The 21,566-nt window shown below is 42.8% G+C and overlaps 1 protein-coding gene and 1 long non-coding RNA gene across 5 annotated transcripts in view; one reads left to right on the top strand and one right to left on the bottom strand.

Moving 5' to 3' along the window:
• The window catches only part of gapvd1 (GTPase activating protein and VPS9 domains 1), a 36,716-nt gene extending 33,677 nt beyond the window's left edge, over nucleotides 1-3,039 (top strand). For all 4 annotated transcript variants that reach the window (XM_049578169.1, XM_049578168.1, XM_049578167.1 and 1 more), the window contains one exon: nucleotides 79-3,039. In XM_049578169.1, coding sequence (XP_049434126.1) covers nucleotides 79-219 — 141 coding nt within the window. In that variant the 3' untranslated portion in view covers nucleotides 220-3,039. The remainder of the gene's footprint in view (nucleotides 1-78) is intronic.
• LOC125889901 (uncharacterized) lies at nucleotides 1,900-19,031 on the bottom strand. Its single transcript, XR_007449488.1, has 3 exons — nucleotides 18,976-19,031; nucleotides 18,049-18,103; nucleotides 1,900-3,920 (listed from the first exon to the last, which is right to left on the bottom strand). It is a non-coding gene; the product is annotated as an uncharacterized LOC125889901 (long non-coding RNA).
• Between the last annotated feature and the right edge of the window lie 2,535 nt (nucleotides 19,032-21,566).

The following is a 21,566-nucleotide window of genomic DNA, read 5'->3' as shown; positions in this document are numbered from 1 at the left end:
GATTGTAATCCGCACGGTGTTGCGTGAGGTTCTTTCAGCGGCTAATGTGGGCCCATCCCTACATCTCCTCCCCTCCAGGCAAACCCGCCCTGCCTGCTGTCCACCGTTCAGTACATCAATAATTTCTATGCCAGCCGGCTGAGTGGGGAGGAGTGCTATTGGTGGATGCAGTTCACCGCGGCGGTGGAATTCATTAAGACCATCGACGATCGCAAGTGAAGCAGAACAGCCACCTGTATGGGCAGACTGCGGGGGAAGGAGCCGGGAGACTGGGAGACTTCCCAACCAACTGCTCCCTCTGCAGAGCTTATAAAACCTGGCCATCAGCCTGCTCTTTATTTGTATAGCTTGTACATAGCCAGAGACGTTGAAAGATTACAAAATATATATTACTGTATGTATGTGGACAAATCCAGGTTTAAGCCGTGTTGGGGGGGGGGGGGGGGAACGGCCTTGGGGGAAAAATTGGCAAGATGTTAACTCTGAACCTGATTTGGATTTTTTCCTTTTTGTCTCTTCAATCATGTTTCACGTTTGGGGTCTGTATTAGAAATTTTATATATACACACACAATTACCAATATGACATTAAATCAACCTAAAAGATAATCCTATATAAAGGGACCAGACTTCTTGATGTGATCACTGATCTTTTTATTCCCCCCCCCTGAGTGAGAGGGAAGGGCTTCCAGTTAAATTACAATATAATGTTCATTAAATGCACTGTAACGTTGGGGATTTACAGTGCGTGATACTTATTGACGGGATTTAGCGACTCATAAACACTTGGATCAGTTCACAATAACCATACGACTCATAAGGTAAGTGTATCAAACAAGTAGGGCAGCTTATTTCATGAATTGTTTACTTCATCTTATTCCCAAAAACACGTGTGTCAGTGACAATTTGGACGTAAGGGCCCACATATTTATATGAAATAAAAAGTGTATTTATTTCTGTAATTCTATTTAATGCTTTTGTTTATCTAATTTTAAAAGAATGCATATCATGCCCATTCAAGGCAAGTAGTGTAACTATAATGAACTTGCTAGAAAAGTTAGGAAGGCACCTTAGTGACGAGTAGGTGGGGATGCTGGTGGGTAACGATACAGGGTCAACTCATACGCAGAGTAGCGGTGGCATTTATGGAAATATTGAAAATTGTGCCTTTGACGAGGGGCGCTCTGTACAGGTAGTTATTTTTGACTATTATTTTTTAACCCAGCATAGACATTATCCCTACCCTACACCCCTCCACATACACACACACTCCAGTGGGACGGCCGCGTCTCACTAGGAAACCTTTGTTCAGCCGTCGCTGCAGGAACGTGAGCATCTCCACATCACTGATTGTCACGGCTCAGTCCCTTTAATGCACTTGAGTTTGAACAAATATCCCCTTTGGTATTCTAGATCCTACCTCAGAGTTGAAAACCAATGAGCCTGATTACGACTGTCCTGCATTGGTTGACAACAGAGTACTGGATCATTATTTTGCACTGCTAAGAAATCATAAAACAGTGAGGGGAATGGAGGGAAGAGTCGGATATTGACCTGCTGTGATGCTCGTTTCGTTCACGTCACCCTTAATTAACACAAGCCTTTGTTAGCGAACAAAGACATTTTAGTTTCTAATCTTATACCTGAGATGCCACGTGTCCGCATGGGCCGATTAGTGAACTATTGGATATTAGCTCTCTACCTCCTCATAAGTTCAAGAAAGGGACTCGTGTTTATGTGCACTTATTATTTTTTTTGTTCTCTCCCCAATTTGGCGTGCTGTGATATCCCAGTGTCATTGTATCTTTCCAAATATAGTCCAAGCATGTCTTTAATTATCCAGAAATTACTAAAACCCCTCTCCTCTCTTGAAATCCTCTGCTTCATTTTTGTGCACAGACGTGCCACGTGTATTATAGTTTTCGATAATCCATTACTTTTCACGGCGACTGTCCTGACAGCACAATACACAGTAGGATAGAAGAGCAAATAATCAACTCTATTGACTTGTTACTGACTTGCAGTTTATGCTAAAGTGGTTGGTGTAGTACGTGAGTGTGGTTTTTATCTAGTGAGTGCGTGTGAGACGATCGTGTGATTGGTTGACCCTCTGCCTCCTCTTGCATGAAGTCATTGAATGGTCTGTACATTCTCAATCATGATAAAACCGTAGAATAGGATTAGCATCTGCCTACAGGCCAGTAATTGAACCTGCAAGAGGATGCAAAGCTTCTCTTTGTGTCTGTGATACTTGCATATCAGAACTCGATGATTTATTTTGCACAAAACAGATGTGTTTTCCTGAGAAAATTGACAGGGAGCAGGGCATTTTTGAAATGTCATTATGCCTGGCCTTTGCAGTCATTTAACATTAACATATTGTGATTAGAATAACGTCGCAGTAGCCGGAGTCAAATGCCCGACTGTTGCTCTTTTTAGGTGCAACATCACAAATGCATTTTTATATCCGCCTACAGTAGCACCAGATTCGTATGTGCAGTACACTTCCTCGCAGAGTCTCTGTAATCAATTTGATGAGAAAACCATGCACTGGAAAATCAAGTTGCAGGTTGCATCTATACTAATTAGGTTTATGTGATGTCACTTTAATTGGAAATACATACTGCACAAATCTGATGAAATTATTTGGACCTGGCTTATGTTTCAGCCGCTCGCAGCAGTTACAGATGACCTCGGCGGAGCAGTGATCAAAATGGCAGATTATTTCCACAAGTGTACATATGACTGTGATAGCAACTGTAACTTTAGCTCTGATTGTATGCAAACCACTGGGCAGTGGTGCCAAGCTAACGGACTGAAGAGTGTGTCTGTTCTTCAAAGCTTTACTGCTCTGCTCCCTGTGCAATTGAGTTGAAAAGCTGAGCAGAGAAAAAATAAAAAGAGAGTTTTACATCTTACATCTAATTTTACATTTAATTGTAAGCTTGCACAATTATGACATGCGGGGAAAGCCGGTTTGTCTTTACTGTGATTAATGCATTATGTAATTCTTTAAAAACAATAAAAGAAGCAGAAGTTTTTCCTTTTTTCCTTCTTTTTCTCTCTTGAGATACATTTCCGCTGCAGTGGGAGAATGTCATACCTGCTGTACACAATAGTGTTTCATTATTCCGTGACTTCTTGGACAGTTGTAGGTATATCTGGCCGACAGTTCACACAATAGGAGAGATGGCGGGGAAATTTATGCGTGGAATATAATTGTTAGTGGGGGCAGTGGAGCAGCATCATCCAATCTAGCAGCCACAAATAGCAACCTCTCAGCAAACATTTCATTACTGCTGACAAGTGTACGGTGGATTGTAATTGGAGATATCCCCTCATCTAAAAGCCCTCCTTACTTCACCGATTGCCTCCTCTAATACTCATCTTTTTTTCATCATAAACTTCTTCGTGGGGTGCTTTGTGTCCCCTGATGATATCTCGCAATTGTTAATTTAAATTCAAATTTTGGTGTGTGAAGTTAATTAGTTGCATAAGCCATTGGCTAGATAGGCCAGATTTGGAGATTGGATCTTTTGACTATGTGGCACTTAGCTGATTTGAGATACAAGGAGGCTTGGTTTTGTTTTTGTCTTACGCTGCTCCACATGCTGCGTTATTATTGGCTCATACTTTCCTCACGAGTGAACTAGAGGCAACACGAAGCTGTGCGCAGACATCACACACACGTGAGGTGTAACATGATTCCCAAATTAGACGAGGTATCGGTGCAGAGTTTGTTTTACAGGTGATGGCAGATGGATCAAGTGAAGAAGACTCATCTGAGTCTTATATCGATGTTGTTCGGTTGCTTGAAGACATAAACAGGCCTGAGGTCTCACCCAGATGGCTGTGGAGTGACAGATGATCAGTCCAGCGGGACTCGTGCATGACTTCACACGTTGGTCTGGTATTTCCTGGCTGAGGGGGAACAGTGACTGTATCATACAGCAGCTCAACATCGGACAAGATGGTATCATGAAATCACACATACTGACTTCCTGTAGGCCTCGTTATACAGCTCCCACTAACTTTATACAGCAATGTGACTTTGGTGAACAGTAGATTTTACAGTAGAATAACAATTGCTGTTAACAAGTGAAAAATAATCCACAGGCAAATTTAAAATTTGGCAACAGATCTGTAAAAGTGAAGTGGTCCAAGCATGACCTGAAGTACACCATTATATATCACGTGTAACAATATCTGGAATATTAATATTTTTGTTTTTCCAAAGTGTGTAGGTTTCATTTTTACTATGCGGGGGCGCCACACACATATGAATCAGGGTTTGGGGGTCTGCCACCAGAACATTTCTGAGCATTTAACATTTATTTGGTGAATTTTTCTGTATCAATTTATGGTATAAATGTCTTAAATCTTGTCAGAATAAAAGTCCACTGCTACTTTCTTTTTTTAATCTATTGTGGGGGACAAATGCACATGTTCTACATACAGAGAGGGACATGTCCCCCACGTACCCCCCTGATATCTACACCCATGCAAGGAGGCATTAGGCTTTATGTATTTAAAGCAGGGATCCCGGATTTCCATATAAACCATAACACCATGCAGCTGCAGGAACAACATCAGCCCTGGTATCCTCGGTGACAGTACATGTACATGCTGCCCACTGTACGTGTGTGTGTTTCGCCCTCCGTGTCCTGCAGATGGCAGACGCACCATTCCCGACGACGGTGTGTAGATCTGATCTGAGAGCGGCTCAGACAAAGAACACCACGGGGCACGACGGCTTGACATTTAAAACCAATGGGACTCGCTGTCTGGAACTGGATCTGTTTTGTTCATTGTGGACATTCGTCAAATAAAAAAAATATTATTATTACCATTATTATCTAAATAGCAGCAGGACAGACATATAAAACACTTTAAGACAAATGCGCAGGCAAATAAGTCTAATACTTTCTATTACTTGCCTCTTTAAAATGGTATTTTAATGACGGCTCCGCGTGCTATTTTCTTATGATGTGAAAAGTATCATCACACAAGCGCGCGCCCTGTTTCCGCCCCTCACGCGCACACGCTGCACGGCGCAGGTCCATATGTACATATCTCGTTGGGACTAGTCTGCGGGCTGTGGCGGGAAATCTCCACAAAGGACAGAATAAACAACACAAGGCAGCAGCACGTCAATTAAATTAAGTGTGTGTGTGTGTGTGGGGGGGGGGCAAATGAACAAAAATGTCAAATACACATATTAAAACTTAAATGAAATAGCCGCAAGGATGCAGGCGGAGGAGGAGATTAAAACTCAAAGGGATACCAAGTCTCTGTGCCCTGGGGTGGTGCTACTGTAAGAGATGCAAATAGTAAAAGTGGGCACCATTCTCTAATAATTTCAGCTTAAACTGCAAAGACAAAGGAGATTTGTGTCTTGTAACAAATAACAGCAAAGATCTGCTTCATTAGGAGTCTGCTATAGTGAGTCAGTGAGTCCAGTGACCCAAACATGTTATAGCATCATTCCAAAGGACAGATATGTGTGTTAGGCTTATTGCATCCCTTTGCACTTTTATTGTGGCGTTAAACCCAGTGGGTTCAGTCTAAAATAGGAGACGTAGTAATAAATGACATTCCCCGTGTTTTTCTTTACTGCTCACCACAAAGGATATCAATTAAGCAAAGGTGTCAGTTACAATGGTGCTTCTGAGGCTACCACTCCTTTCCTTATATTGTGCTTATATCATTAGAAAAAGAACAATTTCCACATGCACAGCTAATCACCTGTGAGAGAAAGAGTGGGTGGTGACATCAAATTGAACCATGGAAATAGAACAGGAATTAGATGCACTTAGCCATCACATGTTAATGGCAGCAATCAACAGCCAATTACCCGCCGTACTTGAGTACCTTGACAAGTGCAGGTGTACCCTACAACTAACACAGGCCTCTTTCATGCATTTCCATAAATTCGACAGTAAACTCCCTCCCTGATTGAGCGCGCGTGTTTCATTGAGGTTGCAATTAAGCAATATTGTTAGGGATGTGTCAAGCGTGGATCGTAAGGGAAAAAAAAATCCCTCAAGGGCAACAATAACATGTATTTTACCTGCATGCATGTAAATCAATAAAGTTATTTGTTTATATTAAAATGACCTTTGTTATTGCCTTGAGAAATTCTCATATTGCATAATACTCATTTGCTGATTTGGAACTCTTTAAATCCATTTTCATAAATGTGTTGGCAGGCAGCATTTTTTTGTACAACTGGACAGTACTGTGGTGTCACTGCCTGGCACAGCTCTCATTGTGAACATGATCTAGGCTGAAGATCTGCTGCTGATGCTGATGATCTCTGTCACTGGGGTGGATTTCAGGGCTCAGCTCTCACTGCTGCCCTGACAAGTCTAGGAAACACACACACACACACACACACACACACACACACACACACACACACACACACACACGAATCAGATGAACACATCAGCCCTTGCACACACTGTGAGGCCAGCGTCCCGGTATGACCCACTTTGATTATTCTGTCCTTAAGCAACAGGTGACGGGCTTCCCCGGATGTCATCTGTGTCGTTGGCCTCTGTTCAGAGGCAGCGTTCAGGACCCAGGGAGAGCTGGCTGGCAACATGCCCGATCTACAAGTGAGCTGTCCTATCATTGACATCAAGTAAGCCGAAGATGTCATGTCTTCATCTTGTGAGAGTTCAATCCCCCTTTCAGGATGGATCAAGCTCTCTGTCGCTGGAGAGAGGCTGTGCAGATAAGTGTAGCGGGTCATACTTCCTCCAGGGAATGTCTGGAAAATAACCCCTGGGATACAGGCTCGCTTAATAAAGGCTGCTTTATTGGGGATCATGAAGCAATAAATTGCACCAATGTGTGTGTGTGTGTGCACTGTGTATCCACTGGGTTTTAAATGCACAAATACCTAATCGAGAGTTGAGTGTATATCGCTGCACAAGTGGCTGCTTTTTCAGTACGTCCAGGCACAGGAGTGTGTTTTCTATGAGCCCTGCATGGCCTGGTGTTCAGGCTACAGTCCATCTGGTGGACAGCACTGTACGCTGCAGCGGTGGCGAGCTCTGATGTCAGCAGCTGGTAGACGGACTCCACGCTGGAAAGGTTACCGAGATGTAGGGAAAAGATGTAAAACAGAATGTGTGGAGGGGCGTGTGATTTTAGAAATTGAAAATCTGAAACCAGTTTTTGAAAGAAAAACAATATTGTCACTGGAAACTCGCTGTTGCAGTGATGAACATATGCAAATTAAATTAAAATTTGTTTCTTTTTACTGGAAGTCAATAATCTTGGTTAAATAATAGAAAGCCGATGATTAACAGCGCAGTCGTCACGTGAAGCAAACACATTTTATAATATTCGATATAATGCAATATGACCATTGACAGTCCATTAGCTTTTAAGAATGACCTGTTCTTTCCCTCCTCTTTCTCTCTCTTTTGTTTGCCCCGCAGCTACTTGACTTGTTCTACTTGACTCCTGAACCATTTTAATATCAGGCTGCCATGGGTTTCCTTCCTGTAAGCCAGTGTCTTCATATTTCTATTTCTGCCCTCCCAGAATGAGAGATAAAAACCGGAGTGCTAAGCATGCTGTTGGTATACTCCACCAGTGTATATTAATAGAGTTAGTGACCTTGTTAGTGGCCCTTTTAAACACCGTGGAGAGTGTGCAAGGAGCGCAAATGGTGAGAAAATATTTTGGATACATTTGACTATGATATTTGTGTAAATATTAAAAATAAAATTAAAAAAACACCAGTGTCCTGCTGATTAGGACAAAATGCAAAAATGTTTGATTTCCTAAAAAGAGAGCATTGATACACTGATACTTGGGTCCAGAACATTTTACTTAAGATGCACTGACTTCAAGTTGCAAAGACAGATAGTATAATGTCACTGTAGGTTGACACTGAAGCCCAAAAATCATAGGCATAGATTTCAGGGGCCCCCATGGGACACGCCCCTAAATATTTAGAACATGTGCATTGTAAGAATGAAAGTAGCAGAGGGCTTTTATTTTGACAAAATCAAAGATGTTTACACCATAAATTGATGCAGCAGAGGCACACGTAAGTAAATAAAAAAATCATTTGTTTGCAGGAAATTAAGTTCCCCCCAAACCCCTGTTTCATATGTGTCCCCTCCAGTCTTGAAACAAAACCTGCGCCCTTGATAACAGCACATTTTGGACTGAATTTTATCTCCCCACATTGTTAGAAATATAAAATAATACAGAAATCAATACAATTCAACATGCCAGCTCAGTTTTGTTTAGTGCTAAATGCAACAGCTAGTTAACAGTTCATATTAATCACTTTTGAAATGACATCAATAAAGCAGCCCAACGGAAAAATGGCAATTAAGCATTTATTGGCCCAACGTGATCAGTGTTGTCAGAGGTCATGTGCAGACGTCAATGGCAGCGTGTGTGTGTGTGTGTGTGTGTGTGTGTGTGTTTGAATCTATGTGCAGTCTGTGTGCTTGTGCATGTTAAATCCAGCCCCAACTTTTTTCTTTATGACAAACGGCCTCTATAAAAGATGCAGCCTGTCTCGCTGCAGCAAACCTCTTATGCTCCGTCTCTCTGTCACCGGCACTTCATTGCTTACTCACAGAGGAGTCCACAATGCTATATATTAATTAAGGGTTTCAGAAACAATAATGGTGACAATAAAGACAGTCCTCTCTCTTTGTCCTCGGCGTTCTGCCGTCAGACGACATTAGGAGGCATTTGAGAGGAGATAGGGGAGGAGGAGGGGATGGAGGAGAGATAGAGCTCCTTCTCTCTGGAATGTAATCTCCCTGATGTTACATGGTGCAGCCTAAACTGATAAATTGCAGATTAAATGGCGGCCACACTCCACTTCACCCTACAGCCTACACCACACCCCCTTAGTTCCACACATTTTTGCTATTCACTGCCTTCTTGGCCTGTCAATTCTGCCTAATCGTGAGAGGCACTAAAACACCAGGTCTTGACAGAGCCAGATCAAGAATGATGAACATCTCTCAATGGCAAAAGACTCGTGCTCCTAACTCTACTAGAAGGCTCGCATCACTTATGCAGAAATCAGCGGCGTGCCAGCATCCAGGAATTATGCCTGCTGACAGGAGATGCATGAGGTACGCATTGTGCGGCTGGAGCAGCCTTGACAAGTTATAGTTAACTGCAGCAATGGCGACCCCGAACACAAAGGATACGGCGGCTTATTAATGGTGGAGCATCCATGTCAATAATCCCTGCTTTTGGGTTGTGTCCAGAGTCATGCATCTTGCCACTACAAGTGGCACACACACACACACACACACACACTTGGTTTTCACAGCACATATATACACACTCACACATACAGAGCACACATTTCCTCAGTGTGTATTCTCTCTCTCTCTTAAGCTTTCCTTTCCCATACAATGAATGGCACAGCAGCTGGAAGAAAATGAAAGGTGAATATAAATATCAATATATACACCTGTGTTTAATTATTTATCTGTTTTCTTTCAGAAAAAAAAAAACTGCCTGGGGAGGGTGCCCTCTCCCGACCTAATCCATAAGCATGAATACAAAGAAATAAGTCATTAAATTCCCAACCGCATGTTGCCGATGTCGTCTATGGAAATATTTGTAATGTATATTCTAATTTTTCTGAATAAATTAGGCAGAGATGCATTTCCATGTAAATTTATTCAAGGCGAAAGGAAGAGGAGTGTGGGGGGTGCGGTAAGATCTGCCAGATTATGCATAATTGTAGTATTGTAGCCCTCATTTCTACATCTAGCTCCGTATTGCGTGGTCATTAAATTCTAAAATAATGGCAACCTCACAGCTTCTCTGTCCTAATTGCCCCTTCCATACAATTGCCTTCTCAAGACAATGTGATGAAGTGTGCTGTAGGATGTGTTAATAAGATGGCATTTCTAACTGAGGAGGACAAAGCTTTGGAGTTGCACTCTCAGTGTATACCAAGTGGAGTGACTTCACTCATTCACTGTCTTTATTTGCTCACCTTTCTTTTTTTTTTTTTTTTTTTTTGACTGTGTGATGCCTTTGAGATGGCAAACAACTGAGCTCACAGTAGCCCTGACACATCAGGAGGAAACTAGGATTCCAGCTTGTCTCCACTCATTTCAATACGTGGAGAAATCAAAGAGGGGAAAAAGGCTCATTAATAAAAAAACGCGTCTCTAATCCACTCAGTGGTCGGGAGGAAATTTTTTTAATGAAATGCAACATGTTACCTAATTGCGCGGCTGCATCAGGAGCACAGTATACATTTCAAAGGAAAATATGCATGAATTTCAAATGTAGTATCTCTCAATTGAGACCGGATGCGAGTGAGGGGAAGGGAAGGAGAGATCAATCTCTGTGATGATATGTGAAAAGGGCAAGCTCCTCACCCAGCATGTACTTTTCCTCATTACCTTTCATTTGGCAACCGAGCATCTTCCACTTGATGCAAAATAAACAACTTGAATGCGGTGTGATGATATCTGGCCGTCTGTGGCCGCAGTGGAACCTGCGTGTCCTCATCTGTGCATATTTGTAAACACACATTTCAGACTGAAAGCTTAAGCTGCACTCGCATGATAGAAGGTTATTATAACGTGTTTAAAGTGTCCCCCTGTGGACATTTTGTCCACGCTGAGACTTGGTGGACTCATCACCAGCAGTTCTGTCTCTGCCGCAGCCCCTCACACACACACACACACACACGCGCACACACGAAACACCCCAGAGTGCTCTCCTCCTCGTAGCCTAACCCACCTAAACATCCTCTCAGCTCCCTCTGACGTTTAGCCATGCTTCATCTCCACATCCTTAAAAGCAGAAATTAATGACAAGCACAAAGCTGCTCATTTATAATTGCTTCATTATACTGTTGTGTTCTCTTGACAATAATGGTGTTGCTGGTGTTTTTCTAATTATATGGCATTTTTTTTTGCTCGTTATCAAGGACTTCAGGTAATTGTGGAGAAAATAATGACTGCCTGCCTGCCTGCTTCCTCCGTCTCTCATGGATTGCACATCACAAACAGTCTCAGTGCAACCAAGAGCCTTATCAAGGAGGCTGTTGGAGTTGCCTTTTAAAACCGACTCCATTTACACTGCTAGTCATCAGCGGCCCAGTGGCTCAAGCGTCTCTAATGAGCAACTTGTATTCAAGTGTTTAACTCAAGGTTTATGACAGATTACAATTAGCTATTTTTGGTCGTTGAATCACGGACTTTCTTACAAATTCATATTTGTTCTCCTTGCTCGCCCTGCCAACACCTCTCTTAGCTTTAAAAATGAACGGGACAACTCGTAAAAAATGATGAGGCTTATTAGGCTATTTAAACCACAAATGAATAATGTGGAGCTAAAAACACATGCATCAAACCCCATTTCTATAAGTCTCATATAGGAAGTCTCCAGTGTGATTTGCAACAGTGACGATAACATCACTAATAATGCTGTCTGTGTGGTGTGATTTCATTCAACTGTGTGGAGATTAGTGATTTGCATTTAATACCCGGTGTGCTCTGCTGTTTCTTTTTCATGCAACATTGCCGGATATGGATGATGACATTATAATAATTAAAGAACATTATGGACAGAGGGCGCTTCGCTATTTGCTACCGTGCGTAATGGCGGCCAACACTGTTATTTCTATTTGAAGAATGCATCCATGTGTGAAATAATAATACTCCCTCCAGGAATACCATTGTCATATTTTATTTGTCAGTATAAAAAGATGAAACAGAAAAACATAATAAAAAATGAACTCTCACTCTTCATTTCCATCCTTCTTCCTTTTTTTTATATTCTTTTTTTTTTTTTTTCTGCTGTTGCAGCATCCAGCACCATTGCTGTCTGAAAACCTCAGAGGCGGACTTAATTAGTTGCTAAGAGAAAGCTGCCAGTGGTGGGGAGCTAAGAGAGTGGGGCAGATTTTAGTTTGCTCTGAACTTTGCTAATTATCAGGTAGGATGTAATTTCCTCCGCTCCCAAGAGGCGCCCAGCAGAGAGCTGCACCAACTAAAAGGAGAGAAACAAGGCTCAGCCCAGAAAAAGTATGAAATATTGACTGTTCTGAACAAATCCTTTTGTTACTATTTCTTCTTCCAGATCAGTGAGAGTTATTTTTTTCCCTGCCGTTTCTGGAGGTGTGATTATAGTCTAATGCCGTGACACATCACGAACAGTACCTGAGAGGGTGTGGGAGAGAACGTTTGCACAAAGTAGTGATCATGGACAGGTGGAGACAGGATGTAGTGTGGCTCCGAATGGGGAAGGCAGGCACAGGGCGTATATCATTTATATCCAGCAATGTCTGAGCAGTGACAGGGACTGTGTTTAGCAGGTTCCTATCCCACATGCATCACATTATGATTCTGAAGTGCCTCAGACGAAAGAGGAGGTTGAATTGCCGTTGACCTGAGTGAGCTAAAATGACATAGATTCAGACAAATAGAGCACTGAGCTAAGCAGCAAAACAAGATGGATGTCTAGTGGCAGCACATCTGCACAGGCTCCCTCTCTCTCGCTGTGTGTGCATGTGTGTGTGTGTGTGTTTGGTGAGCCCAAACTTTTGACATTTTCCCCAGACACACCACATCTAAAGCCGCCTGGATGCTCGCTTAATAAGGCTCGCAAACATGCAACTTAAAACTCCACGAATTACGCAATTTCTTGATTCGCAAACACACATTTCTTTTTAATGTTGCCATGACTCAGAGGAGATCCTTTAACTGCGCGGCTCTGACATTAAATCTGAGGACTATTCAGAGAGATCTCTCTGTGTTCTAAAATGTCAACGTGAAGTTTTCAGAGCAGCTTTTACAAGCTTCCCAGTTTAAATCTTGGCAGACTCTTCTGTGTGTGAGTGTATCACCATGGTTGCGGCGTCTAATATGCACGCCCCAGTGCATTGAGAAAAGAGAGTACTTCTTCCTCACTTGGTTTAATTGTCCCTCAGAGACCTGTGGAATTGGAATCTAAGTGGAATACCAGTCTCTTTCTCCAGCCTCACCCCCTCAACACCGCCACCCCCACCCCCACACCCTCTTTCTCTTCCTCTCTCTGGGGTTGGAGCCGGCATTCGGAGACTCTTGATTTGGGCCTGTCTTTATTTCATCACAGGCATCTTCTCAGCTTGCTCCTCGCCGTGGTGCTTGAGCGCCACAGCGTTAAGCTTTATTAACCCCCCTAAGCAAGAAGTACCTAAGGGAGGTCAGACACTGGTCGTTAAAAATCTATTGTGACTTGTCTGAAAAATGAATAAATGAGCACATTATTTCCCCCCGTTCCGCAGCCCCGGTGCACTGTTTGTCTAATCAAGTGCGGGAGCAGGCAAAGTCAACCAGGGTTGACATGCACATTTTATTTAAGTTTTTGTCTGTCAGAGGAGTTTAAATGTGTAATGAACAAAGGAGTGGTGATTTGAAATATAATCCCATTACACTGATGAAATTACAAAGACGGCGAGAGTTCACAAATCATGCTCATTGTTTTCTATCATGAGCGATGCCCCTGTTGAGGTTGTGGCGCGAGGAGGAAGGGCAGACTGTGAATGAATAGTGACAGCACTGTAAGGGGATTGGGAGTGCAGCATGGCCCGGCCTCGGTGCACCTCCTCCCCGTGCTGGGAGATGCTGAAGGGCTTTTGCCTCTGCCGTGGCTCAGGATGAACCCATTAGAATGGGCCCAGCACAGAATTAGAGCACCAAAAGAGCTGTGTCTTGGTCAGAGTAGAGCCGGCCAAAAGTCGTGCTGACAAATTTAAATAGCTCTGAAGTAGTACAGATTTTAAAAAACATTTTCAAAGCTTCAGCAACTGAGCAACATTAACGTGACATGTAATGGAGTCACATTTTGTTTTTGTGAGTCAAAGTTAAGATGTGCACTCTATTGCCAAGATTTACATCTCCACTTATGTTACCTTCAAGCAACTTTGAAGATGGACAACATCAACAAACGGCGATCGAACTGTTCCTTTCACTAGTCCAGCATGTGAGATTTTGTCTTAAGGATTAATATAGCTGTGTGTGCAGAAGCTGCAGAAGTCCTTTGATGTCTGCCTTTGATAAGGAGGGTGCTAACAGTTAGGCCCATGGCTTAGAAAAAGTTGCATCTAACTCTAGGAAGGAAAAAAAAAATATTAGAGAAACTTCTGTTTTAGTTTTCCACAGCTTTAATTGGAAGCCTCACATGCCCCTTAAACAACATCATCTGAAGCTAATAAGACTTAAAAAAGTACATCTGGCTCTAAAATGCTTACCATTTTTAACACTAATGAACTGAGGCGTGCAGTAGAGATCGCCAAACTGCGGGGAGATGTACAGTATATTCTGGAGAATTCCCCTGCTGCACAGGAGCTCATAAAACACATCTGAAGACAGGAACTTGTATCTGGTTATTCGTGTTTAATTGGAGGCGCTGAGTGATGCAAACTAGGTTTTAATGCCCTCCCCTGCTGCCCGACTACAAGTAGCATCAGTGTAGCCACCCCTCCTTTTCCATCTATCCTTGCAGAGATGACCAAACACACTGCTAACAACGTCTGAAACACACTCTTACAAACTCCCTCCTAAATGCAGTGACACTGCGTGCAGATATTAGACACTAAATGCATCTAAATGCCACAGTTTTGTTTTATTTCCTGGTGTGTGAAGAAGTGCAAAAGTATTTGTGACAATCCTGCCAAAGATACGGCGCTATGACTCATGTGGGAACTTTATTAAATCATGTTTGTTTCAGATTAATTTTGGTTTCTAATTACTGGCCCATATTAAAGTGCTGGTTTATAATGTGATACTTACGCCATCAGTCCCCAGGAAGTAGAGTCTTGGCTGCCCTCTAAAGCTTGTGACGGGTGAAAAAGCAACATGTAAAGTGAGAAAGCTGGGTGTCATGTGTGTGATGTATTAAATCGAGACCCAATCGCGTTGACAATTACATCATTCAAAGCAGAACGACAGGGAGGCTCCGCTAAACCTTCCGACTGTAGGGGCCATTTGATATTAATTTTCTTTAACTGTCACATGTGTTCTCCGGCGAGCTTTTGTCGAATGTCCGGTTTTTGTTAAACGCCTGACACAACGTTCTGTCTCGCGCTATTACGTTCTCTTCCAGGCTTTGATCTTCTCCATGTACAATATAATAGCTCATCCTGTAAACATGAGAACAGATTGAATAAAGAATACTTTGCTTTCCCTTGGCCCTGGAAAACAGTTCTGTCATGTGCTGTCCACGCTCATCTCAGCTCTGGGCTGGCTGTGGCGCCTTTATTCAATGTGACAGAGGAGAGCTGGGGACTCTTTCTCCTGGCACCCCGGTACGCGCCACACTGACACTCTCCTCTGAAGTGCCACATTAATTCTAATAAAGCGCTGCCTTACCAGGGCCCGTGAAGACCAGGGCTGTTGGGGGGGGCAGACGCTCGTATAAATACCAGGCTTAATGAAGGGAGGCAGTGGTGGCGCAGGTGGTGTGGCAGTGCAGGTGGCACCTCTCGCCCCCAGGCTCCTGGGTGAGTCCGCTGCCACTGCCACTCCAGGGGGCACAGCAGCAGAGATTGCATTTTAATTACCAGGTACACCTTGTCCTCCTGATGGGTCACCGCCTTGGTGGGAGTGAGTGTGCAGACGTGCCTGTTTTTAGACCTGCTTTATCTCTACCTGCATGTTTACAATGAGATACTCCCCTAAACGTTGTAACGTAATGCTCCAGCGCGAATAGGGATCTTATTGTTCATGCTTGGCCTGTCACCGCTCAACATAACTAATTCTGTATATGGGAGAGACCGGCATCCTCCCTGAATTATGTGCACCTCTCTCCCTGTGGGGAGGTATCCATCCAGCCCCAGTCATGGCTAACCCTCCCCTTGAGGAGCTCTATCCACAGGGAGGTCCACACCTGTTTCCTCCTCCCCTCCCTCCTCACTCTGGAAAAATCATCTCTCTCTTTCTTCCAGTGGTAACTCAAAACTGTTGACATTTCAAATGCTCCTTTAGTTGGTGTTTGGCGTTTTGTGCAAGTGGTGCACCTGGGTGAGAAATGGATCATCGTTTCACTGCGCCCATCCCCTCCTTGCATTGAGACCATGTACAGATGGGTGATGAGAGGGCTTGGATTGTAAGGGGGGGTTGTATGTCCAGGACATGTGAAGACGACACCACCACCACCACCACCACCATCACCACCACCACCACCCCCCGCTCTCTCTGGGGATGCTTCTGTCAGCACACACCAGCACTCAGCAGCACAGATGTTGTTGCATTGTCTGGAGCACCAAAGCCCGGATCAGCCCAACTGGGAGCTTCTACTCATTAGCTATTGTCTCTGTGTGTCTGACTAGGCCTTTGATGAATGCAGCAGTTAGCCGAAGATCAGACACCAGACAGAGAGAACAGAAAACAAACCATCTATCCCTCTGAAAGATGTAGTTCAAAAGATAATACCCCACTATGTTCAACATCTTCAAATGACCATTTCGCGTTTATTTCACATTCAAATTCATACACTAGTTTTTCCGTAAATGCAAACCATAGTTGAGGTAGATCTTCTCCTTGATCGTACAGTTTGTCTTTGCGCTTTTTCTGCACTCAGCAAACATACTGTATCATCTTAAGCTTTGTGTTTACCATAAAGAGCATGGGCTCTAAGCTCCGGAAAATAAAAGGGCACCATGTCTGCCACTTGGAAACTCTGCTTCCCTCTTTGCTTACTCACCCAGAGAAAGGCCATGCTATTATTTATTTAATTCCCCCTCCTTCTCTTCTTCTCTCTTCCCCTGCATGCACCCACCCAGCCAGCCGGGCTATGAACACATTGCGGGGCCTGAGGGCAGTACTGTGGACAACCTGCGCTGTGTTCACATGGCTGAGCAGAGAGCGAGTGAGGAAGACTGGCACGCTGAAACCAAACAGGTGTATGATTCAGAGGCGTGAGCTGTGAAGGGTGAATTTTTTATACAAGTCAATGTTGCTTTTTGAGCAAACAGCGGCTTGGAGCTGTCCCAGGAAACATTTACACGCATTGTGACTTTTTCCTCTCGTAAGCCAGACTGCGCTTCTATTGTTTCATGGCAAGCTTATCAAAGGCTGTGAGGAGTTTAGCATCCCCTGTGTTATTTTGTTATCATGCTAGGATTTAAAGTAAATACTGGCTTAAATCACATTCATCAACATGACAAGTAAAATACAAATCATAAGTGGTCAGTGGTGAGCTGTTTTGAAACAGTGATGTCTGTGGATTTTCTTCCGATGAGTTCTCACTTTGTGTAGGTGGGCCTCTTTATTTAGCCACAGACAATATCGCTGCTCTTGTCACAGTTCTATTTATCTATTTTGTGCTGACAATAAGTCATCACTTCCTGTGCATCAGTGTTTTATTTTTTGGAAAGATTCAGTCAGCACTGAATACTGGAGGATTTCAATTTCAAAATGTCACAGATTACAAGCATGTATCAAATGATTTTCAACCTGGATATTAGTGTCTGTGTTTCTGCAGTTTTGTCAAATGCTGCCGATCACCCCTAAAAAACACAATTTCCCAGTTACTCTGCTGTGGAGCTCTATATGTGCAACACAGCACAGTAGTTTTGCAAGGGCCCAGCTCAACAATACTGTCAATACTGCTGGATCCAAACATCACAGCGTGAGAGTCATGATACTAGATCATGAATGTATAAAGAGAACTGTATACAGTGTAAGAGGCGGGGCCCTGTCCATTTCTATGATAGTTCAACTTCGAGGTATAAAGTTACATGCAATAGCATTTCCCTTAATCCCGCCTCCGAACCGCTTGGTCTCAGGCTCACTCACAGGAATCACAGTAGGAAAATAACTCTGGATTCGGCTCTTAGTGAAATTTATACCTGTTAGGGCATCATTATTTAAATAAAGGCTATTTAAGTGTTCATACTGAGAAGTTGATGTACCTAAAAAAATATTACAATGTGCATCTTTTATAATGTAAGTCTATGGGAAAAAGGATTTTTGGGCCAGCTAGCAAAGTGTTATGGACCCAAAAGTTATAATTACACGATCTAGCCACTATGTCAAATTACCTTCAAAGCTCTGTTCCTGGGGGCTTGTGGTGGATGCTCTGGAATCTTTGCCATACTGTAAAGATGACAATGGAGAGTGCATATGTCATCACTTATTGAACAATTATCAAACAACATTCCAGTCTACACGTTAGCATTGCTCATGCAATTCCTTTTTTAACATAATGACTGCAAGTTTTAAATACAGGGTTATAGGCCTCACATCTTGTGCTCCCTGAAACAGGTGTGGCGTCCTGTTTTACACAGGAAAAGCAGAGACAGGAGACGTTAGCTGCGTTCGTCTGGCAGGCCGCTCTCTGTCTTTATTAACAAAATGTATCTCTTTTCTCTTCTCTTTGTTTCAGTCTTTGTTCGGTTCACAAAACTTTGTATTCCACTTCCCAATATTCCTTCATATTCACAATATCACACTTTAACATTTACATTAACACACATAGATCGATAAAGTAAATCACTCAACAAACATAACTGCTTATGAATGTTCAAATCTGCCTTTACACATAAATATCTGTTACCAAATACAGCTCTAAAGTGCACTATAATTCACATTCAGTTACAGCGTCATACCAGTACCATTCAAATTGTATCTTACCATGACCTGAATGAATGATTAGAAACATTCATTGATAACTTTCAACAAACCATTAACTTTGCTTGTTTAACCATACTATTCACCATATTACTTCACTTAAACAACTGTAGTAACATACACATATCAAGGAGCTTCAGTGGCAAAAGAGAACAATACCTTGTTACACTGTTCACAGGGGAGCTAGCATAACTTGTCACTGCAGTGGGCTGGAAACTTTTACGTTTTTAACTCGACCAAAACTATTATTTTTCACACCAAACTTCATCAAAACGAAACAAGAAAGAATTTAAGAGTCCTTAGGTGTGTTTTGTGACGGTAAAACACACATTACTAACCTGTTTTACACAAAAAGCAGAGACAGGAGACGTCAGCTGTGTTCAGTCAGCAGGCCTTTCTCTGTCTGAGGTACGGAAGCCTCCCGCAGCCTTACTACAACTAGCGTTCAGCTGGGTCGATACTCCCCCTGGTGTCGCCAGTAAGCAACTACACCTTCAATAGAGCTACTTCACAACAATTGTAAAAACATGTTCACATGTGGTCTCTTCTCAAATAAATACATCAAACAACTTTACAGTTGTGATCATACATTTGTAGGTGTCACAACAGCACAAAGTTTATGAGCAGATTATGTGTTAATGTATTAACATATGTACAACAGATGATTTATACGATGCAGGAACTGTTGGTTACTGTTTGTAAACAGAACATTCAAACTTGGTTCACCCTGCACTGCTTGTTCACTGTAAGCAACTGCTGTTGTTGGAACATTATGTTTGTCGCAATGGAAAAGCTAAAATACTTAAGCAAGCTAACTAAGCTAACCGGCAACGGGAACTGCCCATTGGTTCGACTGCCCATTAGTTCGACATCCCATTGTTCCGACCATATTAAACTCATTGTTCCGAAGTCCGTTCCGAAATCATCATGATGCCCTGTGGTTAAGGTCTGGTTAGGTTTAGGCACAAAAACCACTTGGTTAGGGTCAGGAAAAGATCATGGTGTGGGTTAAAATGAAAAAGAAAGTGACAAACACATAAGCCGTGAGCCTGCTCTGCCTCAAGCCGGTCGCGGCGCACCATACGCCCGCTGCAAGCTGCTCAGCACCGCGGACAGTCGGACTAATGGGATGTCGAACCAATGGGCTGTTGAACCAATGACATGGACCCCTGGCAACGCCTACCATTCCCAAAGCCCAATGCTCTTCATCCATCCATCTCCTTCAATGCTTGTGAGTGAAAGTGAAAGCCTATCCCAGATTCACTCTCATTTTGGAATGTGCTGCTATTATCTTTTAATGAAGTCCTGTCCTCACCTGCACGCTGATATTGGCTGTGAACTACACGCCAATAAATGTCCCGAAAACAGAAAATAAGATAATACAGTCAGAGGACAGAGTCTCTGCAGATAAATACACCGCCACACATGTCTATTGGTTCATACATGATACAGAGGGATTACTTCTGTATGAGTCCATAGAACCTGGTCTTGCTCTTAAGTTGTCAAAATCTGGTGCTTGGTCAGTGATTTCCGGCGTCAGGCACCAACGTGGCCAGTCACCGTTTTAATTTAACTGGGCGGGTGAACAACATAAGTTAAACAGGCGAAAGTCCGACTTGAGCAGGCAAGTGGATCAGTGGATTGGTCCAACAACCACCAACTTTCACCCGGGAGGCCAGTGTTTGCTTTCCTCTTGTTTCCTAAACCCAAACGCGTGTAAGTGTGAGCTAAACGTAACCATGTGCATTTGTTGTTGAAGGAAAAAAAACGTCAGGTGTTCTACTGACGTAGTGCATTTATTTTGAAAGAAACTAATGCTCAAAAAATGTATCCATTGATTTACAGACATTGCTTTCACCAGAATGTCAATGGAAAAATTCTTTTGGGGCTGGCAGGCATCATGTGACGATGTTATTACGCTGTATAAATGCTCACAATGGCGTAGGCCACATGCTTAGGCCACATGCGTAGGCTACAGCGTAGGCTCTGCATAGAGCTGACGCACAAGTATAAATCTCGCTTTAATAGGTGTCTATTAACATATTTTAACCGACACCCTTCAGCCAATCAGAATCATGTTTTCACCCAGACCTTTGTATAAAAGTGGGTAATACTTAACTCATTTTAATTCTTGCTCTTCCAAATAAGCTACATTTTAGCTAACCTGGGGGGTTATTTATAACCGTAAAAACTAAGAACATAAGAACCAGGTTGCATGAAAGCGCAATTTTCCTTTTACAGTAACGTAAGCATACAGAAGTACCCTATGTTTAGGTTTCACGTAGAGAGCCATTGAACTGAGTGTTACTGAGTGAAACATGTATTTGAGTCTTAAGGAGTGGTTTTCAGAGCAGCAGCAGTGAACTGGAGCTACATAAGTGAAATCATTTAACAGCAGTTAATGCAGTTTTTTTTTTTTTTTTTTCACTATACCTAACTTATAATCCATGACAATCAAATAAAGTTATAGAGTTACATCCCCTCATCCCTTTATTCACTGCACTTCTGCAAAAAGATCTGACCTGCAAACTGGGAAAGCGCAGTGTTTAATAATGTGGTTTAACAAGAAATCAACAGACCTCTCCACACTTTGGAATACAGAAATGACACAATGCCCCGGAGGAGTCACTAAGGAAGCAAACATAAATCTCTGCGCAGTCAGTCCTTGAAGGCTAGACCTTGGGGTTAAGATAAGAGACCATGTTAGTGGTTATTAAGTGAAAGTTTCCAATCGATAGCCAGAGAGACGTAATCAGGGAGGGTTTAATTGCAGAGGGGAAGACATCTATTCACGTTATTGCAGCAGCTGTCCAGAAAAGCTTAATTTTTTGCCCCAGAGTCTCCCCTCCACCATCTGACTCCAACTGACCTCCTGAAAGGCTACTGCTCACACTGCGTAGAGGTGTCAGACATTCAGTGATATCACTCC

This window comes from Epinephelus fuscoguttatus, linkage group LG6 (assembly GCF_011397635.1).
Source record: "Epinephelus fuscoguttatus linkage group LG6, E.fuscoguttatus.final_Chr_v1".
Taxonomy (NCBI): Eukaryota; Metazoa; Chordata; class Actinopteri; order Perciformes; family Serranidae; genus Epinephelus; species Epinephelus fuscoguttatus.
The sequence above is the reverse complement of the archived record's forward strand: the minus strand, read 5'-3'. Positions and strand labels throughout refer to the sequence as shown.